This window comes from Dendropsophus ebraccatus, chromosome 8, assembly GCF_027789765.1.
Source record: "Dendropsophus ebraccatus isolate aDenEbr1 chromosome 8, aDenEbr1.pat, whole genome shotgun sequence".
In the NCBI taxonomy this organism is placed as follows: Eukaryota; Metazoa; Chordata; class Amphibia; order Anura; family Hylidae; genus Dendropsophus; species Dendropsophus ebraccatus.
In genome coordinates this window covers 54,092,107-54,114,060 of record NC_091461.1, presented here as the reverse complement: position 1 = coordinate 54,114,060, position 21,954 = coordinate 54,092,107, and the positions used below count along the sequence as shown (strand labels likewise).

The window sequence follows — 21,954 nt, the reverse complement described above, 5'->3', positions numbered from 1 at the left end:
ATCAAACATGGTGTAAAGTGAAACTGGCTCAGTTGCCCCTAGCAACCAATCAGATTCCACCTTTCATTTTCCAAAGAGTCTGTGAGGAATGAAAGGTGGAATCTGATTGGTTGCTAGGAGCAACTGAGCAATTTTTACTTTACACCATGTTTGATAAATCTCCCCCTATGTGTTCAAAATCAGCAAGCTGCAGATTCTACAATATATCCACAAGTAATCTGCCACATTTCGCTTCAGATCTTGACTTCTCCATTTAGATCAACGGAGAAGATTGTAAACAAGCAAGACCTGGTTGAATCCTGCACAGGGTTTTTCTTTTAACACTTCTGTTTTTTTCCCCATCCATCCCCACAGCATAAAGATGACAATTGTTGAAACGTATGACTATGATGACTTTTCAAAAGGGCCTGTCAAGAAATGTGTAGAAGTCTAAGAAAAAATTCTTAGCCCAAAGAAATAGGTAACCTTTCTAGTAAGTTAGTTGGTTAGTTTTCATATGCCTGACGGTCTGGCTCCACTTTCCTCCGACATGGTGGACGCCAGAGGACAACCGATGCAAAAACCAATGCCATCGTTGTTAATGGGTTTGTACCTAGCATCCAGCATGTCAGTTGTTACGCTGAACTGGTCCAGATGATGGACTGGCGAATGCATCCTGCAACAGTTTCCTATCTGGGGCTGAACTTTTTACTACAGAAAGTGTAAGACGGCCGAATGACAATGATTACTGATGACTTTTTCCAAGAGTTGTGCTCAGCTCCTGAATAAAACAGACTGATGCTCCGGACACAGGTGAACCAAGCCTAACATGCACTTCTAAATTTGTTGTACAGCAAGTAGTAGTGATACACGCGTCTACCTGTCCGCAAGGAATCCTTCAGATTATTAGGCTGAAACAGCCTCACGAAGGAATGAAAGCAATTACCTAGTTTGCAGCAAAGTGATAAAGCAGATCCTTTGCAGAAGGCCTTCGGGTCTTGGAAGGCCTAGTACATTAGTGTCAGTGTAATGCATCTAGCATGGGTCTTGTCACAGAGGCTGGAGCCCAGAGCTTTGGTTTAATTAAATACTCTGCGTCTAACAGTACACACAGCATTTATTACCTTCAGTGACCCGGTGACCCTGTTAGGCTTGTTAGCTACGTTCCTTCATCAATCCTGGCAATGCTTCAGATAAGAGGACGCACACGAGTCGGTGGTTTAAAAGTAGCCAATTCCAAAATGGATGACAATAAAGCTATTTATATGACAGCATATTGTATAATCCAAAACTACAGCCCATAACTGCTATATCACCTTCCTATAATGAAGAACAAGCCATAAAATAAGAGAGTGTACAGTGAATTGTGGCAAAGCAATTTTATTTTATTACTCTCATACAGCCTTGCATAAAATTGAGTGGTTGGGAAGATATTGGGGCTGTAGAGGACGCCAGCAATAAAATGTATTAAATGACACTTTATAACCTGTAGTCTCTCCAGTCTTTTGGATGGCTAGTCTGTCTATTTGTAGTCATGTTTTATTCTGCATTATCATATAAAAACATAATCGACCACTTAGGGATAGAAAAGTATGTACCTATTCATCAGTCTACCACCACCAACTCTTGGCAGGATTGTCTGCCCCCCCCCCTTTCAAATAATGAGAAACATGAACTGTGACAGTAAGAACAGCAACTAACAAACTGCCTGTTTTATCTTCCATATACACTGACTGACAGAATCTATCAAATAGTGCTGTTAAAGGAGTTTTCCCATCTGGCAACACTGCGTTACCGCTCACTTCCTGATTTAGCTTAGGGGGGATCAAGGATGAGACGCAGCGGTGCAGAGCTGAATCAGCTTGGCATTGCTGTGTCTCCTACTTAGGTGCTTATGTCTCAAGGGACAATCTAAGCCCTGGAGATGTGTGTAAACTCAGTGGGAGGCAGTTGAGGGGGAATAAAGTATGCTTACAGCTCCCTGAGGTCCCAACCACCCAACTGGCATCCCAGCCCAACCACCAGGCAATGAGCTGACAACCATACAGGAAGATAAACGGGCCAAATTTCAAAAGAACGCATTTGCAAAATTGATTTTGTTTGCCCTCCCTATCACCTAACAAAAGCTTAGATGATGGGTATAGCCCTTTAAGAAATCAGGTCCTCAGAATGCATCTTAAATCAACAGGGGAGATTCAATGATAGATTTACACCTGAAACACAGTCTCTCTTGCAGGCCATATGTTAAAGAGTAGCTGCACTTACAGGGTACGCTGTTGTGTGTGTACATGAGTTGAACAATTCCTGGCCAATATATAACTTGTACTGTATACGTAATTTTCACCAGTTTTCAGTTCTGCAGGCTTTGAGCTGTCATTGAGTTAGTAGGTGGAGACAAGCTGCCATGATGCTGCCTATACACTGCATACATGCAGAGGAAGGAATCCTGCTACACTTAGGAGGCAGTAACAGCATACAGGACAATATACAGCGGTACTGAGCAGTGTAAATCTACAAGCTTAGAAAATACACTAACTACATCTTTCAGTCATGTCTCTCTTTTTGCAACTTTTGTGAGCAGCATGTTACCTAATCTCTCAGTGACATAATGGTCTATCTGCAGGAAGCAGGGAGCATACGAGGAGAAACAGGTCTTTTTTCCTGACAATGTTTTTTTTTTTATAAACTTGAATATATTTGCTTATACTATCAATTTATGCAAAGAATTACAAGCCACAATTTAGCCACCATTTAGGAACACTTCCCACCTCGTTTCTTAGCTTCTGCAACCATCTCATCATACTCTTGTCTGTGGCGCATGGTTTCATGGACGGATTTTGCTGGAAGATTTCTATAAAGATAAAAAGAAAAATGCTGCTGTTAACATAGCTTTACCACCATTGACAGAAGGGACATGTTACATGAGAATGAAACTTTTTTTGTATGTGTTAGGGCGGGTTCACATTACGGAATTCTCGCGGACAATGTCCGCGGAATTCCGTCAGCTGTCCGCCCGCACGGGCACGCGCTTTTCCGCTGGCTCCATAGACACCATTCTATGGGCCAGCGTATTCCGCGATCCGCTAAAAGAAGTGACATGACACTTCTTTCAGCGTATAGCGGAATACGCCGGCCCATAGAAAGGTGTCTATGGGGCCGGCGAAAAGGCGCCCAGATGTGCGGGCGGACAGCTGACGGTATTCCGCGGACATTGTCCGCGAGAATTCCGTAGTGTGAACCCGCCCTTAAAGACATAGATCAGCATCAAAACGATGATTACCTCCATCTCTGATCAACAGTTTGAAAGAAAGACCTGCTTAAAGTGTCACTGTCATCATAGAAAACTGGAGATCATGAGAACCAGCAGGGAGAGGACAGCTCACCGCTCTGTGTCAGCAAAATCAGTTGGGCTCCATAGACTTACATTAGAAGCCTGACTGAACAAGTGACATGTCAAAAGGTGGCGACAGAGACACTTTAAGGCATGGTTCACATATAGTTCACATATAGTTAATTGACCTTGGGAACTTCTGAACTTTCGATTTCAACTAAATAAACCTAAACAAGCAGGAAAAGGCCTGAACTTTATCACTAGGCGACAATGTTTGGGGTACTAAACTGTATGGGGGCCCCGCTGCAATACACTGCCATGTTCAGACATCTATTTTTTGACAGGATACCAACATACTGTATACCTGTCATGTACCCGATTAACACATTGTGAACCCAGCCTTATCTGTAGTGAGTCCTGGTAAAAACTGCAAACTTTGAATTCAACAGAATGCACTGAAATTGATCTAAGAGTGGATCAGTCATACATGGTTCTGTTATGATAACCAGGATGACAGTGTTAGATATGCAGTTGTATGCACTATTACAGTAAAAACAATTATACTTACGCAGGTCGATCTTCTAAGATAAGAGCTGTGGTAGAGAGTGGTTCAATCTCAAATTTTTTACGTCTTGTGGATTGGGTAGGGGCTTTGCATGTTCTCCCTGTACGTGCTTCATATTCCTAAAAGAAAACTGTATAATTACATAAAGTAGCTATTTGGTGAGAAAAAAAACACACACACACACACAGAACAGGAAAAATAAAGAAGCGGATATGCGACATGCTAGTGAGCTCTGTGTAACATCTCTCTCACCTCTAACACTGTCAGCCTTTGTACACAAGTCTGCTAAAGGTATACTAGTCTTTATATTCAAAGAGATATTCCATTCTTAAGCCTCAATGACACGTGCGTAGCTACAGACAGCACTACAAATGTATATTTTCTAGCCATCCACAATGCATGGATCCCTTCATATGGTGTAAATTAAGCCATTCAAATGTACGGGACCATAGTCTGTGTGCAGATTTTACAGAGGTGTGAATGTAGCCTTATAATATTATGGTACAGTGGTACCTTGGGTTTAAGAGTAACTTGGTTTAAGAGCGTTTTGCAAGAAAAGCTCAGTTTTTCAAAATTGTAACTTGGTTTAAGAGCATTGCTTTGGTTTAAGGGCTCCCTGTAAAGTGTAGGAGATAGGCGAGTGGAGGAGGGGCACGGTCTGCATAGCGGAGTCTACAGTCCTGTACTGTGACCCAGGAAGTCTCCCTCACCTTCCAAATCATAGCAGATCCACTTCAGGCTGTGGCTTGCATCAGGGGACAGGACTGTGGAGGTAATCTGTTCATAGCTGTAACCCCTCTCTCCCCAGACAGAGAGTGCTGCATGTATCTGCCCTGCTTATTCCTTCATACTCCCCGCAGTCTGTCAGTCCTTGTGTTTCCCATCCTCTCCATTCCTGCTATAATGTGCCTGCACTCACACTCAGCTATACACACTGTGGCTACAACTGCCGTATCACTAGAATGTGCTATAAAATTATAATCAGTAAGGGGGGGGGGTGGGGGGTCCAACTTCTGGGACCCCCAAAGACACCTACACAATGAATAAAAAGAAAATACATTTAAAAACTAAGGAGCTGCAGCTACAACTAACAGGATGGCTTTAACATGCTCCCTTTTTCACAGAAGTATTATTGCTATACTGAAAGTGCAAAGACAAGCTGATGACATTGCCTTCAACAACCTAATCTCACACTTGTTTAAGTGAAATGGGCTTTAGCTCTCCAGATGTAGGAGTAATTCCAGTGATCCTAACCTACTCTGCAGATAAAGAACTGAACGTATGCTCCTTGAAGGATACACAATGTTCCCACTTCTTCTAAAGCCGCTGTTTGTGTAAATTACTTGTATAATTAGAGGCCAAAAAGGTCGACTACAGTGAGTTTCTATGGTTTTTACAGAAGTTCAAGACTGCAGCATAGCTATAATTTAATGGCAGCTAAAACGCAATATCAAGACGGTTCTATAAAAAAAATGAATGTGGATTTGCATATTTAGGTGGAATAACTCCAGCTGCGTATATCAAAGCCCCCCCAAGTATAGGGCCCCATTCACCTGCCAAAAACCAAAATAACATCCTTCTGTATTCAGACAGCTTTGTTTGCATCAGTGTTTATGTGTTGTATGTATGAGTATATGCATGTGTATATGCATGCATATGGGGAGGGGGCATGAACCTCTCAACTCATTATCCCTAGGTTCTCACCAATTTTCACAGGGCAATCTCACTAAGGATAAATAGTGGTTAACGCTCTGTGTTCGAAAAACTATTAAAGTTTGTACAGTATTTCAAATCAGTGATGTCATGGATTTCATTCACACAAAAGAAACCAAGCAGTTTCTATAGTAATATTCTGGGAATTATGCCAAACGCATTGTTAAATATTTTCTTATATTGCGGCAACACTGCCCAGAACAAGGACAATATCTTTTCTCTAAGTAGTACACTAAGGTAACCAGTGAATACATCTATGACAACAGGGAAAGGAACCAGCTGCACCAACTAAATGGTACCTCAAAGACTTCATTAGGGCTACCGCCAAAGAGTCATATGGAGGAGGAAGGCTGGAGCACTCCACCACCTATTTAAAGGAATAGATTCACCTATTAAAGCTAGTAGGGAGAAAGCTGCAGAGACTAAGGGCATATTCACACGGCTGTATTATCAAGCTCAACATGCTTAATCCTACTCCTACATGTAGCAGATGGCGGGGAACTGTCCGCTGTTTCCATACACTTTACAGCCTTTTGTCTCCCCCTAAACCAGTGTACTTGGACTCCCTATAATATTAGAATTCTGGATTAACTTTCACTAAAACTCAGCAAGTATTGTGTCACTTCTAATATTTCTTCCTAAAATGTATGACTTGTCACTCATCATCACTAATATGGAAAGGTCACAAGGGCGGAGAGGTCTTTTAAAGAGAAGTGTTTTTTTCCTACATCATCATGGGGGCAGCCACCCTGTCTGAGCTGTTTTTAACATCATTTAAAGATATGGTTTAAAGCAAGCACTGTGGACATAGGTGCTGCCCCATTTACATGAATGGGAAAGTTGTTATGGCATGCTTTATGACCTGAAAGCTGGGTTCACACTACGTATATTTCAGTCAGTGTTGTGGTCCTCATATTGCAACCAAAACCAGTAGTGGATTAAAAACACAGAAAGGCTATGGTCACAGAATGGTGAAATTGAGTGGATGGCCGCCATAAAACAGTAAATAACGGCCATTATTTTAATACAACAGCCGTTGTTTTAAAATAACAGCAAATATTTGCAATCAAATGGCGGCCATCCACTCAATTTCAACATTGTGTGAACAGATCCTTTGTGTTTTTAATCCACTCCTGGTTTTGGTTGCAATATGAGGACCACAATACTGACTGAAATAAACGTACTGTGAACCCAGCCGAAGGCTGCGTTCACACTACGTATATTTAAGTCAGTATATTTCAGTCAGTATTGCAATACTGACTGAAATATACATATACTGACTGAAATATACATAGTGTGAACGCAGCCTTAAAGTAGTTCTTCCACAGACAGGGGAAGGTTGAACAGTGAGCTTCAACTATTGTCTTATCTATGTACTGGTGTCACCTTTTACTATAATTCTGTACAGATCACTTTCCAGGAAGAGTCAGGAAGGATTATATTAAAATATAGATTATAAATTGAGAAAAAATGTAGTATGTTTACCATAACATAACCATTGATTTCCACAATAGGTCATTTTCTGATGTACATTCTCTATAAAGAGCTATTTTGGTAAATGGAGAATACAGAGCTGTAGTAAACGTAACATTAAAATTCAGAGTGTCCATCTGTACTTTATTCTGCAATGTCCTTGCAAGCAATTTGTTTAATCTTGTATAAATCACAGTTCCATTCCTCTCCTTGCTCCTGGCAACACAAATATGATGTCCCCAGTTTATCACAATGATGCCATTACAGAGCCAGCCAAAGGGTCACAAGGTCAAGCTGGTCCCTCCCTATGATATACACAAGCTGGGATGAGCTCATTCTTGCTGGCTCCCAATAGGATACATGCTCAGCACTGTCCAGGATTGGATTAATGAGATAAGCCCCAGCTGTAAGAAAAATACAATAAGTGGCTCCTCAATTATAAACTTTTTTTTATTTTCTGGAGTACCCCTTTAAGTTATTGAACAAGTTTAAAAGGTTAAAAACATCTTTAGAGCTCACTAAATGTGAACAAATCTTTGGGAGCACCAAATGCTCCCCACTAAAGCATACCTATCATTTGGTCAGCAGAGCAGGATACACTGGCAAAACTTCCAGGAATTCCGTCCACTGTTCTCATTTGAACAGTTTTTAAGGTATCCTCCCGAGCCAGCCAAATGATCGTTATGCTTATGTATCTACTTCCTTAAAAAAAAAAAAAAAAATACGTAGAAAACATTTAAGTAAAAGATGGCCTCAGACTGACTGTATAGGCAGCGGGGGATTTATGATTTGCTGTATGCACCTGTTCTTATGCCTGTAATTAATGTACTTAAATACTGAAATTCACATGGTTAATTGATTGAATGTAAGTATATGATTAAAGGGATTGTCCAGGGGGAAAAAAAATTCTTTTAAATCAACAGGTGTCAGAAGGTTATATAGATTTATAATTTACTTATATTTAAAAATCTCAAGTCTTCCCGTACATATAAGCTGCTGTATGTCCTGCAGGAAGTTTATTTACATTCAGAAACAGTGCTCTCTGCTGACATCTCTGGCCGAGTCAGGAACTGTCCTGAGCAGGAGCAAATCCCATAGAAAACCTCTCCTGCTCTGGACAGTTCCTGACTCGGCCAGAGATGTCAGCAGAGAGCACGGTGTCTGAATGTAAATAAACAACACTTCCTGCAGGATATATAGTAGCTTATATGTACAGGAAGACTCGAGATTTTTAAATAGAAGTAAAATACAAATCTATATAACTTTTGTGACATCAATTGATTTGAAAGAAAACATTTTTCCGCTGGATAACCCCTTTAAATAGGCTTTCAGTGCTTATAAGAGCTTGAATTGACTCTTAGGGTGTAAAACAGGCAGGATTTTCCACCTGTCTCGGTGTCCATAGCCCCTCTATGGGAAAGCGCGCGCTCCTCTGCAGCCGCTACTCTCCGCTCAAAGGAGTGACATGTAACTTTTTTGAGTGGAGAGCAGCGCGGCGGAGGAGCGTACACCCTCTCATTCACTCACAGCGGGACACTGAGCACGGCGAGATCTCACGGTTCTTGCTCAGTGTGAACATACCCTAAGTGTGACTGTAAGACCTCCTCCCCTCTACGCAAAGTCTGGGGGGATAAGTTATTCCTGAATGAAAATATTAGAATCCTCACATCAGATCTCTGCTCTAAGTTTTGCTAAGTTATGCCTTTTCTAGGTATTTATCCTGTCTAGGCATTCTTTACATTTGCTGACATAGTACTTGTTCACACCATACTGTGCCATACTCTTATACATCTGCATATATATAGTAAGGTCATTAATCCTTCTGTCAGGAGTACAATATAAATGTGCTGCTTGTACAATGTATTAGATAAAAACATAGAACACTATTCCAATCCACACTCCGTACACCAATGTCAGAGATACTAGTATTCACAACAACACAATTGAGCAACATCTCAGATCTTTTCAGTTGTGCCATTACTCTATGATCTCTTCTAAAAATGTGTGAATAAATTAACAACTGGGCGTCGCCATTCTTCTGGTCAGTAAGGTCTCACTTTCTACATAGTCTGACACTGTCAGCACAGGCTGGATAGCTTAAGGCCATCTCCATTGCTGTTGGAGTTTTTCATATGACAGATCAAGCTCAGCAATATTGCTTCCATTCTGAACATTTATGTTCACGCAACCCCTCTGGCCTGCCTGCTATATTTAGTTGTTGCCAATTTTAATTAAAAATTGTGTTTATGTTATGAGGTATCTTATATTGGTGTCAGCAGTAGTGTTCCCCGCTGTTTCTGGTCATTTAGCTGTCCTTCTTACCAGGCACATTAAAGGAGAAGTCTGGTAAAAATGTTTTATATTAAAAGTATTGTATTGCCCCCCAAAAGTTACACAAATCACCAATATACACTTATTACGGGAAATGCTTATAAAGTGCTTTTTTCCCTGCACTTACTACTGCATCAAGGCTTCACTTCCTGGATAACATGGTGATTTTATGAGCCGACTCTCAGAGCTGTGCGGGCTGTGGCTGCTGGAGAGGATGATGGCAGGGGTATGCTCAGTGTCCCTCCAGTGCCCTGTGTCCCTCAGTGTCCCCCTGCTATCATCCTCTCCAGCAGCCACAGCCCGCACAGCTCTGGTGGGAGTCGAGTCGTGACATCACCATTTTATTCAGGAAGTGAAGCCTTGATGCAGTAGTAAGTGCAGGGGAAAAAAGCACTTTATAAGCATTTCCTGTAATAGCTGTATATTGGTGATTTGTATAACTTTTTTTTTTTTTGGGGGGGGGGGGGGAAGAGATACAATACTATTAAAGAGCTTCTCCTTTAATACCTTTATAAACTTGTATATCATATGGTCTTTATGCACTTTCCACAAGCTTAGAGAGTTATGTAGTACTAGTCTTCTCTCTTTTTACATATACAGGTTTATAAGAATAAAGTATATGAAGCACAACTATTATATAAGGAGGATTGGTGGGAGTAGCGGGAAACCAAATTGTGAAAAAGAAAGCCTCTGAGGCTATGTGAAAGGTACTACTTTGTATACAGCTCAGAGGAGGAATACTGGAGTAGCAAACGTACACATTTTTCTGAAGTAGGAAGCTACTAAAGACCAGAATGCATTGCACTCTCTGGAAACACAGCTTTGTCCGCACAGAAAAGAGACCAGAGCTTCAGAGGGGTGAAGATATAGGCTGAAAAGGATGGAAATTACACTGAGAGCATCTGTTTTTGCATAAAAAGTATTTAGGATAGTGGTGTGTCTTATGTCAGAGTTTTTTTTCCCCCCATTTGTGGGATAACCTCTTTAAAAGTGGACAGTGGTTAGATAAGGCTAGCTTTCCTAAATCTAGGCATACTTTTATTTTTTAAATTAATAGTCTTATCCAGCACCAAAATTTAAGTTTTCTGTTAAAGTGTATCTACCACAACGGGCCATTTCCAAATCAGTATTGAGATCCACTGCTTATCTGGAAGTTCAGGTCTCCATGGATACAGAGACGCAATGAGACTAATGCTCATGACCCCCATTAGATCCCATTGTGACAGGTAAACTTTAAGATGTAAACGAGACCCAAAAGCGCAGGAGCAGTTCCCCAGCACGACAAGAGCCCAGGTATGTCCAGATATATCCTCTTATTCCCTGCCTCTGTACCCATTGCATCTGTCTAACCCATTTGACTGAAAAGAGAGGAGAAGGGAGGGGTGCTTCCTAGTGTAGTAGTTTCAAGCGTATACTCAGTGCTGTATGAGTTAATCCAAGTTGAAACATACTTACTTTATGAGGTTGTGCAATGCAATAGGCACAAAACTATCGAACATTATATATACATAGATCAAAGCAGCACATGGAGGAACCCCAACGGAGAGTTCGGAGGTTTGGAATTCATGTCAATATTACTTTAAATCAGCTACCTGAGCATTGTTGCAGACCAAGTACAGCCCTTCATGGCACTGGTAATTCCTAATGGCAGTAGTCTCTGTCAGCAAGATAATGTGCCCTGCCATACTGCTGAAAGATCACTGCCATTAGGAAATACCGCTGCTGTATAGGAGTGTTCTTGGTCTGCAACAATGTCTAAGTAGGCGTGTGTCAAGGTAACAACCACGTGAATGCAGAACCCTGCACAGAGTATCACATGCTAAATGTATTCCTTCAGTGATTTCTTTTCTTAGACTGAGACCTGGTGAATTTGGAGGCCAAGTCAATAACTTGAACTCTTATGTTACCCAAACCATTCCTAGACACTTCTTACAGAGAGTTTGACAGAGTTCAAGGTGTTGACTTGGCCTTTAAATTCTATAGATTTTAATTTAATTGAGCATCTTGGGGGATGTGCTGAAAAAACATGTCAGATCTATGGAGGTCACACCTGGCGACTTACAGGATCTACTGTTAATGTCTTGGTTACCAATACCACAGGGCAGACACCTTCAGAGATCTTATGAAGTCAAGACCTCATTGGGTCTAACCTGTTCTGGAGACATGAGGCGACCTACCCTTTATTAAGTAGGTGGCTTCAATGTTATGACCAATCAGTCTTCATTTTAATAAAGTATATCTATGCATTTCCTATGTGATACTTCAAGGAAACCTGTCATTTTCATGTTGCCAAAACCATAAGTCGTGTGAATCGGTGCAATCCCTGGTGGCTTCTTCCCACCAGCCTGATTGATGGCCTCTTAACAGAGGGAGTGCAAACAGGGCAGCCAGAAGCCACTGGAGACCACCCTGATATCCAGGCAGCATGAAAAGGATGTCAGGGTCCCTTTAATATTCACCTGCTGTAATGTACAATATATGAAGCGCATATTCAGACAACAGTCAGGCATCAAGCATGTAGTGTGGTGTCTGGCTTGAAGTAAAGCAGTAAGCAGTGGAGAAGCATGATGTGTGTTTGTTAGGATGGCTTAAATGAAGCATAACAGACATGCTTAAGTGAACAATCCATGCACAACCAAGACATGACTGCCACACAGCCCATGCATGGCGCAAACAGTGACTAGGAAATGAATAGATTAAATTCCATACCCCTGTGTTTAATAGATTTGGCGTGGAGACTGAAGAGAGACTGCCAGAACTGTCATCCTAATGAGAAAAACAGAATTGAAGCCTTAGTGACATACCAGAGGGAAAGAAAATGTGAAAATAAATCAGCAAAACAAGTAAAATCTGGATATCAATTGTGTAATTATAGGTCATCTGAGATCAGAAACATGGCGATTAAATTATCAAAACCCGAAGTAAAATGTTACATCTGTTTAAATTGGCTGCTTCAGGACCCCCTCTACCAATTATAATATAGCCTTTTCTTTCTCCTGGATGTCTTAGGTGCCTATACTACCTTACACTAAAATTGTCCAAATGTGCCGCTGCGGGCGTGTTGGCCTAACAGTATAAGGTGTATGGAAACCTCCTACCTCTGACAGAAGGGTCATGTGTGCTGGATTTCTACCGCCCAACCCTTTTATTCTAGGAATGATAAGACATGACCAGAGAAGTCTGGCTGCAGCTTACTCCCCCTCCATAAGGAACACATGAATGCTTTGCCATGCCAAACGTTCACGTGTATGGGAAGGACAGCAGAGATGGTTTGGCTGTCTGGTATTGAAGGTGTATCCACCAGGTCAGAGTGGGTTGGCTCTCCAGGTCAGCCAAGTGATTCTTCTCGCTTGTTCTAGTGATCAGTCTGAAGAGCCAGGCCCCAACCAATAAAGTCCTTTATGACATGTCATGTTGAATATGTTAGTAACGGTTTAAAGAGGTATTCCTACTGTAGTCACTCACAGAATACACAGGACATGCCATAAATGTCAGACATGGGTCCCACCTATCTCTAGTAGGAGCATCTGCTGACCCATAAAACACCCTCAGTAATTCTGTAACTCCTGTAGAAGTGGAGAGAACTGTGCACGTGTGTGATCACCTCTACATTAATTCCCCACCTAAATGTGGCAGCCAACAGCAGCAACAGGTAGGTTGTGGACCCTTTTAGGAATCTTCTGTATTACTGCAGTACAGTCAATCTTTGATTCACCAAGACTGCTTACACTTGTTGTAGACCATCTGAGCTAACAATTTAGCCCCATCACTATCAATCTAGTACTGTACTGTGGGGCCCAGCAAAATAACAGTGCAGACCATCTGATGGATGGATGGCACCCAACAGAGGAGAAAGACTGGTTTCTGCAGTAGCAAAACTTTAGGGACCTTCAAACTGAATTGAGCAATTTCCCAGGGTGCCACACGGTTTTTATAGCCAAGAGAGCTGCAGATTCACAGTGAGATCTGCTGCGGATCCAGTCCCATTCATTCCTAGGAGAGCACATACTCGCAGCAGGATTGACATCCTGCTGTGAGTATGCGCGTTAACCCCGCCGCAGCGAGGGCATACATTACCTGCTCGGCGACGCAGCTGCATGTCAGGCTCCCAGCTCCGGTCCCACTCAGCCAATCAGTGCACGGCAGCTAAGCAGGGATCCGCAGCGGATCTCACTGCAAATTCGCTGCAGATCTGTTACGTGTGAACGCACCTAAAGGTGTTTTACTGATGAAGTGCTTTGCTGTTTTGGTCATCCAAAAGACTTTGAATGACACTCTGTTTTATTCTGTTACCAGAGAGGATATGGGAAGATAAGTGATGAGAATGGGTAAATAACTGCATGAAATGCACCTATAAGAAAAATGTCCAGGCCAAGTCCTCTAGCTGCAAGCAGACACACATCTTATTTTGACTGAAGTAGTAAAGGGACCCCTTCAGCTTTTATAGAAGGACTTTGTAAGAACGCTAGAAGCATCTGTCCCTTTGAAGTACTTTATAGGGACCAACCCTGGGATACTTGAGATACCTCTCCCACTATTTGAACACATTCCAAAATTCCTGATCATTTCCTCACCAACCTCTGCATTAAGCTGTAAGTAGTGAGAGCCCTGTCACAAACATCAATCTCTATCTTCCTGCTGTCCGCACACTCACATATTACAGCCCTAACCTAACCCCAAATCACACAACTACTCACAGTCAGTGAGTTACGGATATCTAGATTAGCCTTATCATATGAATGACTGCTGTCTCCATAACCCACTATATTTAGACATGCAGGTCTATATGGGATTGTTAAACCACATTAATATAACTGAGCTAGCACAGCCGCCAAGCTATCAAGTGTACAACTAATACCGCCTGTTTATTACTCAGGAAATATACATGGAGGTTGTAAGTTTGTAGTGATGCACAATGCACTGAAATATTGATACTACTATTGATACTCTGTTCAGTACCAGGTATTTAATACAGCAAAGTTTAACATGGCGGAAGGCTAGCTGAGCACCTGCCACGTTCTCTGTGCCGCCCCCTAGTGCCACCCCCATTTAGCTTGGCCCACCCACCATGCTCACAGCAGCGCCAACTTCAACCAGCTGACACAGCGATTTCTCAGACCGGCTATTCATCTGTATTACTTGTTTTCAGATTCAGGAGAAGGAGGGGCGCTGACTTATTCAGGATGGTGAATGGATAAGATATCCTGTCGCAGTGAATACTATAAATAATGGCAGGGTGGGAAAAATTACAAAGTTACAAATTCATGAAATGACAGCTACTGCTGGTGAATTTGCTTTAAAAAGAAAGCAGTGAGATTTATTTTACACTGTACAGTTTAGATGCAGATTTTACTGCACCTTTGAAGTAAAAAAAAACAAGGGGGAGGTTTACGAACACTGCACCCCTAGCGTACGGCCATGGAGAAAGCGCAGATTCGTCCCTTCTCCCTGGGATACACCTGAAGTACCCCCTGCGTGGTCTCCTCCCTTGCCAGATTTACCCCGTGTGTGCGCCTCTTAGTTAATTCTGTGGGGTAATACAGAGGGGTGGGGGGCTAATTTGTTATTAATTAGTTCAGTGGTATCAAGCTGCTGCCCTCCAGTTGGTGCTAAACTAGCTTTGCCTATCCCGTTGTAACATCGCACCGCTACTGTGTCTCGCCGACAGCTGCCAGCCTCCTGCTGCAATGTCACATACCTGGCTGAGTGACTGCCTGCCCAGCCAATCAGTAACTGGGGTGGGGTACTGACTGGCTGAGTAGGCAAACAATCAGACAGGCCGGGATGTTGCAGCTGGAGGAGCCAGGTACATGTAATACCCAGATGTCAGGCGAAAAAGACAGCCAGTAGCTGTCACCAAGACCCGTGAGCAGTGCTATGGTGGTACAGGGACAGGTAAGGATACTTTATTATGTCCCTGCACCCCACCACCACCTTTTCAATCATGTCCCGCATTTCCTCTAGAGTATACAGATTTCAAATACTAAAGTCTTTCTGGATATGTTTTATGCCTTACACCCTCGGTGGGATCACCATCTCCCTCTTCCTACTGGTTATACCTCTAGCTATACAGCCCAGCATACAATTAGCTTTCCCTGCTGCCTGGTGCACTGGTGACTCATTTTAAAGAGTATACAACAGCGAAAATATTGAGAACAAGGGCATGGATGACAAAAAGGACCAGAATCAGCGCTGCAGTGCTGAAAACTCTACATTTATTCATGTGGTACATTTGCTTTATATATACTAAATGATCAGAAGCTACAGTATATTTAGCAGCACAACGTGGGCTACGATATTATAAAACTGAGGACACCAATACTAAGTGACAGGAAAGTAAGGGAGGAGAGCCTATAGGAATTTAGTCTGTGTGTTACTGAAAAATAAAAGACAGACTTACTGCATATATAGATGTTGTGGTAATAGGGAAAATATCATTTTGGCTAGATGTATACTTTATTATTTACTGTGTGACTGCTGACAAGTATCTGGTATTCATATGCTCATCAGATCACTTTGATGCTCAAGTGAACCTTCAAGCTCATCCCCACATGGGTGAATGGAGGTTCCAATATGTACTAAGCATTCACACCACTAGTACTTGTTCCCAAAAAGGATCCAACAGTGAAAAGGTAAGGGATATTTTACAAATATCTGTAACAAACATGGCAATGGAAAAATCCAATACCTCTAATCCTATGCTCATGTCTTAAAGAGGACCTGTCACCCCCCGTGCCGGGGTGACTGTCTCCCGGACCCCAGTTACAGCCCCCTATACTCACCTGATCCCGCCGGGACCCGCTTCCTGATCCGGTCGGGTCACGGAGATATCAGCTCCCGAAGCCCGGCGTGCGTGCGCGCTCACAGGAGAGTCCGACGCTCATAGAGACTGAATGGGGAGTCCGATGCTCAGTCATTCTCTATGAGCGTCGGACTCTCTTGTGAGCGCGCGCTCCGGGCTTCAGGAGCTGATATCTCCGTGACCCGACCGGATCCAAAAGCGGGACCCGGCGGGATCAGGTGAGTATAGGGGGCTGTAACGGGGGGTCGGGAGCCTGTCACCCCGGCACGGGGGGTGACAGGTCTCCTTTAAAACTGATCCAAAAACGTTTACAAAACACCAGTGAATATATTAATGCATAAGAGTTCTAACACATATTATGGCATGTCCCAATGCTGCCAACTCCTTCTTCCAGACACCTTCAGACATGAAAGATGAGACGTGGCAAGCATTTGCCATTCTACTATTTACTAGAAAGGGGCTGCTCACCTGCTGAATGATTTTACAGTCTTTCTGAGCGTTCTCTCTAGGAGGAACTTTACCAAACAGCTTCCAGCCGGGAGCACTCGCTGCTGGTGATTTGAGGTCTTTTGATCTTTTAGAAAAGAAGTTCCTGAAAGGAAAGAAAAAAAATGTGTATTTCAAAGACCTGCTTTAGTCATCAACTTACATGAGCTATCAATGAAAGGAAGCAACTATTCAGAAACGTCCCTGAAGCACAAACACAGATTTTACCAATTTGTAGAATTGGCAGGACACTTCCCATAATAGATAATACAGCGGGTATAATAGAGTCTGGCTAACTATAAAAAACTAATATACTGTAGATTCTCCCCTATACAGCAATTTCTTAACAATATTCGTTTTCAGCTAATATAGTGGGCCAGATAAGGGTGCATTCACATATATCTGGCATAGCTTTCCTTTCACATGGTTGCACCAGAGGAAGAACAGTTGACTGCAGCAGTTTACAGGTCCGGGGTCTTGCCCTGTTTACACGTCTGGGTGGGTGATGCATCCAGCTTTCTCATGTTGGATAGCTGTAGATCACTGGTGCACAACCTGCAATTGTTACTAAACTACAATGCCCCTTATGCTTGCACAGCCAAAGGGAGTCCAGGCATGATGGGAACTGTAGATATGCAATAGCCTTGCTCAGAAAGAGACACATGCTATCCTAAGTGGTATTGCACAGCTGGACAAACCTAAACATTGATACCAAAGTTGAATCCATAAGTGGCCAGCTGCATCTCATGTGGCACCAATGGCCATGTTGCTAGTAAATTGGGCAACCACTGGCCACTGCATGAGGGTGTAGTTTAGCAACGAGGTTGGCCATTCATATAGCTGTCACTGCCGCACCCAGGCCAAACCCACAGACCCCCCTACCTTACCCCCCTCCCGCTCCCAAAGAAGTCGCCGCCTGCTCGTCTAACATGCAAATTAGAAGAGAGGCAACCGATGTCCATAGGTAAGCGATGGAACAGTGATTTCCTATGGATATCGGACTCATCTCTTCTAATTTGCATATTGGGTGAGCGGACATCGATTTCTCCACCCCGGTTGCGGTGGTGACAGGTTCCCTTTAAAATGTACATTTTGTAAGGAGATTTTGTTTCATAGAGGAGTTGTGATGACTTACTCATTGCTAGTATTAGTTCAGCTAACCATCTTATCATTTGAGTCATAACACTGCCTTGTATGCGGACAACCGTAGGGCAGCAGCTGCTATCCTTCAGCATGCATGAGCATCTTCAGCTGAGATTCTCCCTGGAAATCACTTGAAGGACTGTTCTTCATAAAGGGCAGGTGTTAAAAGTATGTCTTCTGCATAGAAACTATGACACATCTCTGCTTACTGCAAACATACATTTAATACGCGATTGGATACCTAGTGCTACACAGTAGAGTCTCATCCAGGGAGCCAACATGCTTCCTCTCCAAGGACCCGTTCAGTGATAGTCATACATATTCACACTGTCCCGGCCCCATCTGTGAGTAGCTCTGGCTGCTGTAATTACTACAGGAACATAGAAGTGATGTCTCATCTGAAATTCTAGATACTGAGCTCTTCATTAACAACTTCTGGGTCACACTTAATGGAGCTGTGCGTCTTCCAAGAAATAGGTCATCAAAATGATGTTTTTACTTTTCCTCCTTGCTGGAGAGTGGTATGTGTTTTCTTCCCAAATCCTTGTGATCTACCACAGCTATTTCCTCTTCTCTTTTTCCTCCATGAAGTCTGAGTGAAACCATGTGTCTAAACATCACCATGCCATGAAGTTCTGCAGAAAGTATGTAGAACTAGAGCCCAACCCAGACCTGACGGATCCACATGTTATTTTGTTATAATCTGGCCTTTATCTTGTCAGATCATTTGAATAGTTTAGGATCTGTGTTAAAATAAAAGCTTGTTCACATTTCCGTCTAGCCACTCTTCCCATCACAGTAGTACAAAACCACCGCAGGGAAATGGATGGCTAAACTAATGCCAAGGTACTGTACTGTATATAATATACAAATTACTCTGGGTTCACATTACTACTATATAATCTGTCACCCATATATGATGGTTAACGGTCAAAATGGGATGCCGATACATATGTCCCAACTGACCTTATTTGGCATAAATACATATGGGAAGAGCCGAATATAGTCATTAGCTATTTAAGGTTAGGCCATCAATGTCTATGGGGCTGATACCCGTCCATACACATTTGCCTTAATGTTCCATTCTGCAAATGTATAAATGCCACAGATAGCACAATCCTAAGGCGAAGCTTTGGTCAATCATGTATAGAAGAAAATGGTGAATGAATGAGCCCAGTTTTACTATAGAGGAATAAAGTATACATATTTTACCCACATTGGATGCGGTCATCCACCATTTATCTTTTATACATGCTGTCTTAGGGTATGTCCACACTACGGAATCCCGGCAGATCACCCACTGCAGATTCCGCAGCTCGCCCCCGCTTGCATTTGTGCTGGTCCCGCAGGCTTCATTCTATGGTTTGTAAGTTTCCTCAGTCAGCCCGAAGAATGAACCTGCTCGAAAATCCACTGAACTCTCAAAGCTAAATGCAACATACCAACTAGTGCTAGTACATTCATATGAGGCAGAGTTGTTGTAAATTATCTGAATATGGTCACAGCAAGACAGCAAGAACATTTAAAAAGGGTACTCTGGAAGGTGCTTTATTTATTTATTTTTGCTAATACATTACCTTTATTAAAGTTATATTACTTTCTAATATAACTTCATAAAAAAAAGTATACCTTTAACCCCTTCCATTGAGTGGCAGCAGTAAGGGGTAACACAGGCCCCTCAACTGCCACCTACACTAGTGCTGGGAATTGCAGGGCTGCCTGAACCCTGCAGTTCCCGATCCCCCTGCTCTTCTCAAAGTCTGATTAACAGCGCTATACAGAAGAGGGCCCTGTTCCCGATGTACTGTATGTTCTTACAATAGACAGCCTGTTTACAATAGCCACACTGTATTGCCCTCTGCTCATCCTTGAGTGTGCTACTAAAGATTTTCCTACTTATGAAACAATGTAAGATGACTTAATACCATAACCCTTTTCCCTATCGCCGGGGTCTGAGCGTGCTACAGTTTGACTACAGTATCGAGACCCCTTTTCATCATGCAGCTGTCACAACTGACCAGAGATCAAAGGTTCAAGAGCCAGGACAGGGGGTTAGAGAGACATGTAACTGCTCTGGAAGGTGGCACAGGACGACAACTACTTCCCCTATAGCTGTGAAAAAAAATGTCTGTTATTAAGGGGATGGTTTATGGCATTCAGAACAGCTGACTGAACTCTTATATGTATGGTCAACTCAGATGAGTCAAAATAACCACCACAAATTTCATCAATCTTAAATAAAAGGCAGCTTATCTGATTTTTTTTCTTTTTTGCACTCTTAACACACACAAAAAAAATGCACAAAAAGGAAGGGGCGAAAAACACAACATGTGAAGATAGCCTTAGGTCGGTTTCACAAATAACGGAATCATAGTGGATTTCAGGCTGGATTTTTCACCCCGCTGAGAGTATGTAAATGTTGTCCCCCTTAACCCACGTTGGCCAGATGAATACTTCACTGGTCCGCAGGGGACAGCGTTTACATACTCGCAGAGGGAAGTTCCATAGTACGTAATCGTATTCAAACTGACAGTATGGGAATCGCAGCAGATCTCGCTGTAAACTCGCAGCGTGAAATCTGCTGCGATTCTGTTATGTGTGAAACTGGCCTTTAACCCTTAGACGACCCAGGGCGTATAGTTACGCCATGGAAGTCTGTCCCCAGACGACCTAGGGCGTAACTGTACGCCCTGGGTGTTTCTCCCGCTATGAAGCGTGCTCCGGAGCGGAGCGCGCTTCATAGCAGGTGGGGGCCGGCTGCAATCAGCAGCCGGGACCTCACCGGTAATGACACGCTGCAGCTGCCGCGTGTCATCAACGCCTTAAACGCCGCGACCGCGGCGTTTAAGTGTAAGTGACAGGGGGAGTCCCCTCTCACTTACCGATCGGGACCCCCGCAGTGTGACTGCGGGGGTCCCGATCGGTAAAACGGACTGCCGGAGGTCTCTTACCTGCCTCCGTGCGGTCCGATCGGCGATCTGCTGCACTAAGCCTGCACAGGCAGGCTCAATGAGCAGAGCGCCGATAACACTGATCAATGCTATGCCTATGGCATAGCAATGATCAGTGTAAAAATCCAAGTACTGGTTGTAAAAGTCCCCCAAAGGGACTTCAAATGTGTAAAAAAAAAAAAAAAAAAGTTAAAAACACTAACACAACCCCAAAACCCCTCCCCCAATAAAAGTTGAAATCACCCCCCTTTCCCATTATATAAATAAAACATATAAAAATAAACAAATAAACATATAATATACCGTAGCGTGCGTAATTGTCTGATCTATTAAAATATAACAAGCGTCATTGCGAACGGTAAACTGCGTACACGAAAAGAGGGAAAACAGTGCGCGGATTACCGATTTTATGTTACATTATATATAAAAAAAATTAATAAAAAGTGATCAAAACGTCCGATCTTCACAAATATGGTATTAATAAAAACTAGAGATCATGGCGGAAAAAATTACACCCCATACAGCCCCGTAGGTGAAAAAATAAAACCGTTATAAGCGTCACAACAGTCCCATTTTATTTATAATTGCCAAAAAAAAAGGATTTCATTTAAAAAAAAAATATAACATTAGAGAATCTGTGTAAACCTGCATGTGGTTGTGATCGGGCTGACCTATAGAATAATTGTATCATGTCGCTTTTACCATATAGTGCATAACGTAGACACAGGAACCCCCCAAACGTTACCATATTGCATTCTTTTTTATGATTTTACCTATTTATATCTTCATAAATAATATATTTGGAATTCCATCATACATGTTATGGTAAAATGAATGACGCCATTACAAAGTACAACTATTCCTGTAACAAATAAGCCATTACATGGCCTTGTAGATAAAAAACTGAAAGTGCTAGAGCTCTTAGAAGGGGAGGAGGGAAAACCGGAAACACTAAGATCAAAATTTGCGCGGTCCACTGGGTCATTTTGGGCCTGATCCTCAAAGGGTTAAGTGTCACTGTTGTTACAAAAAAACTTTTGACATGGCATAGAGACATGTCAAGTTTCTATCAGTCCTGGTCTGAATGTCCAGACCCGTACTGATTGGCAGAGCACCGTGCTGCAGCGTCCACTCGGAGTTAAAAAAAAAAAAAAAAAAAAAAAAAAAAAGAGTTGGACTT

At 42.5% G+C, this 21,954-nt stretch overlaps 1 protein-coding gene across 3 annotated transcripts in view; it reads right to left on the bottom strand.

Annotated features, from left to right (window-relative positions):
• TBC1D12 (TBC1 domain family member 12) overlaps positions 1 to 21,954 on the bottom strand; it is a 60,535-nt gene that overhangs the window by 22,006 nt on the left and 16,575 nt on the right. For 2 of the 3 annotated variants that reach the window (XM_069980379.1, XM_069980381.1), the window contains exons 2-5: positions 16,663 to 16,786; positions 12,102 to 12,158; positions 3,879 to 3,994; positions 2,748 to 2,830 (exon numbers count right to left, since the gene is read on the bottom strand). In XM_069980379.1, the coding sequence (XP_069836480.1) occupies positions 2,748 to 2,830; positions 3,879 to 3,994; positions 12,102 to 12,158; positions 16,663 to 16,786 (380 nt within the window). The remainder of the gene's footprint in view (positions 1 to 2,747; positions 2,831 to 3,878; positions 3,995 to 12,101; positions 12,159 to 16,662; positions 16,787 to 21,954) is intronic. The other variant, XM_069980380.1, reaches the window with a different exon arrangement.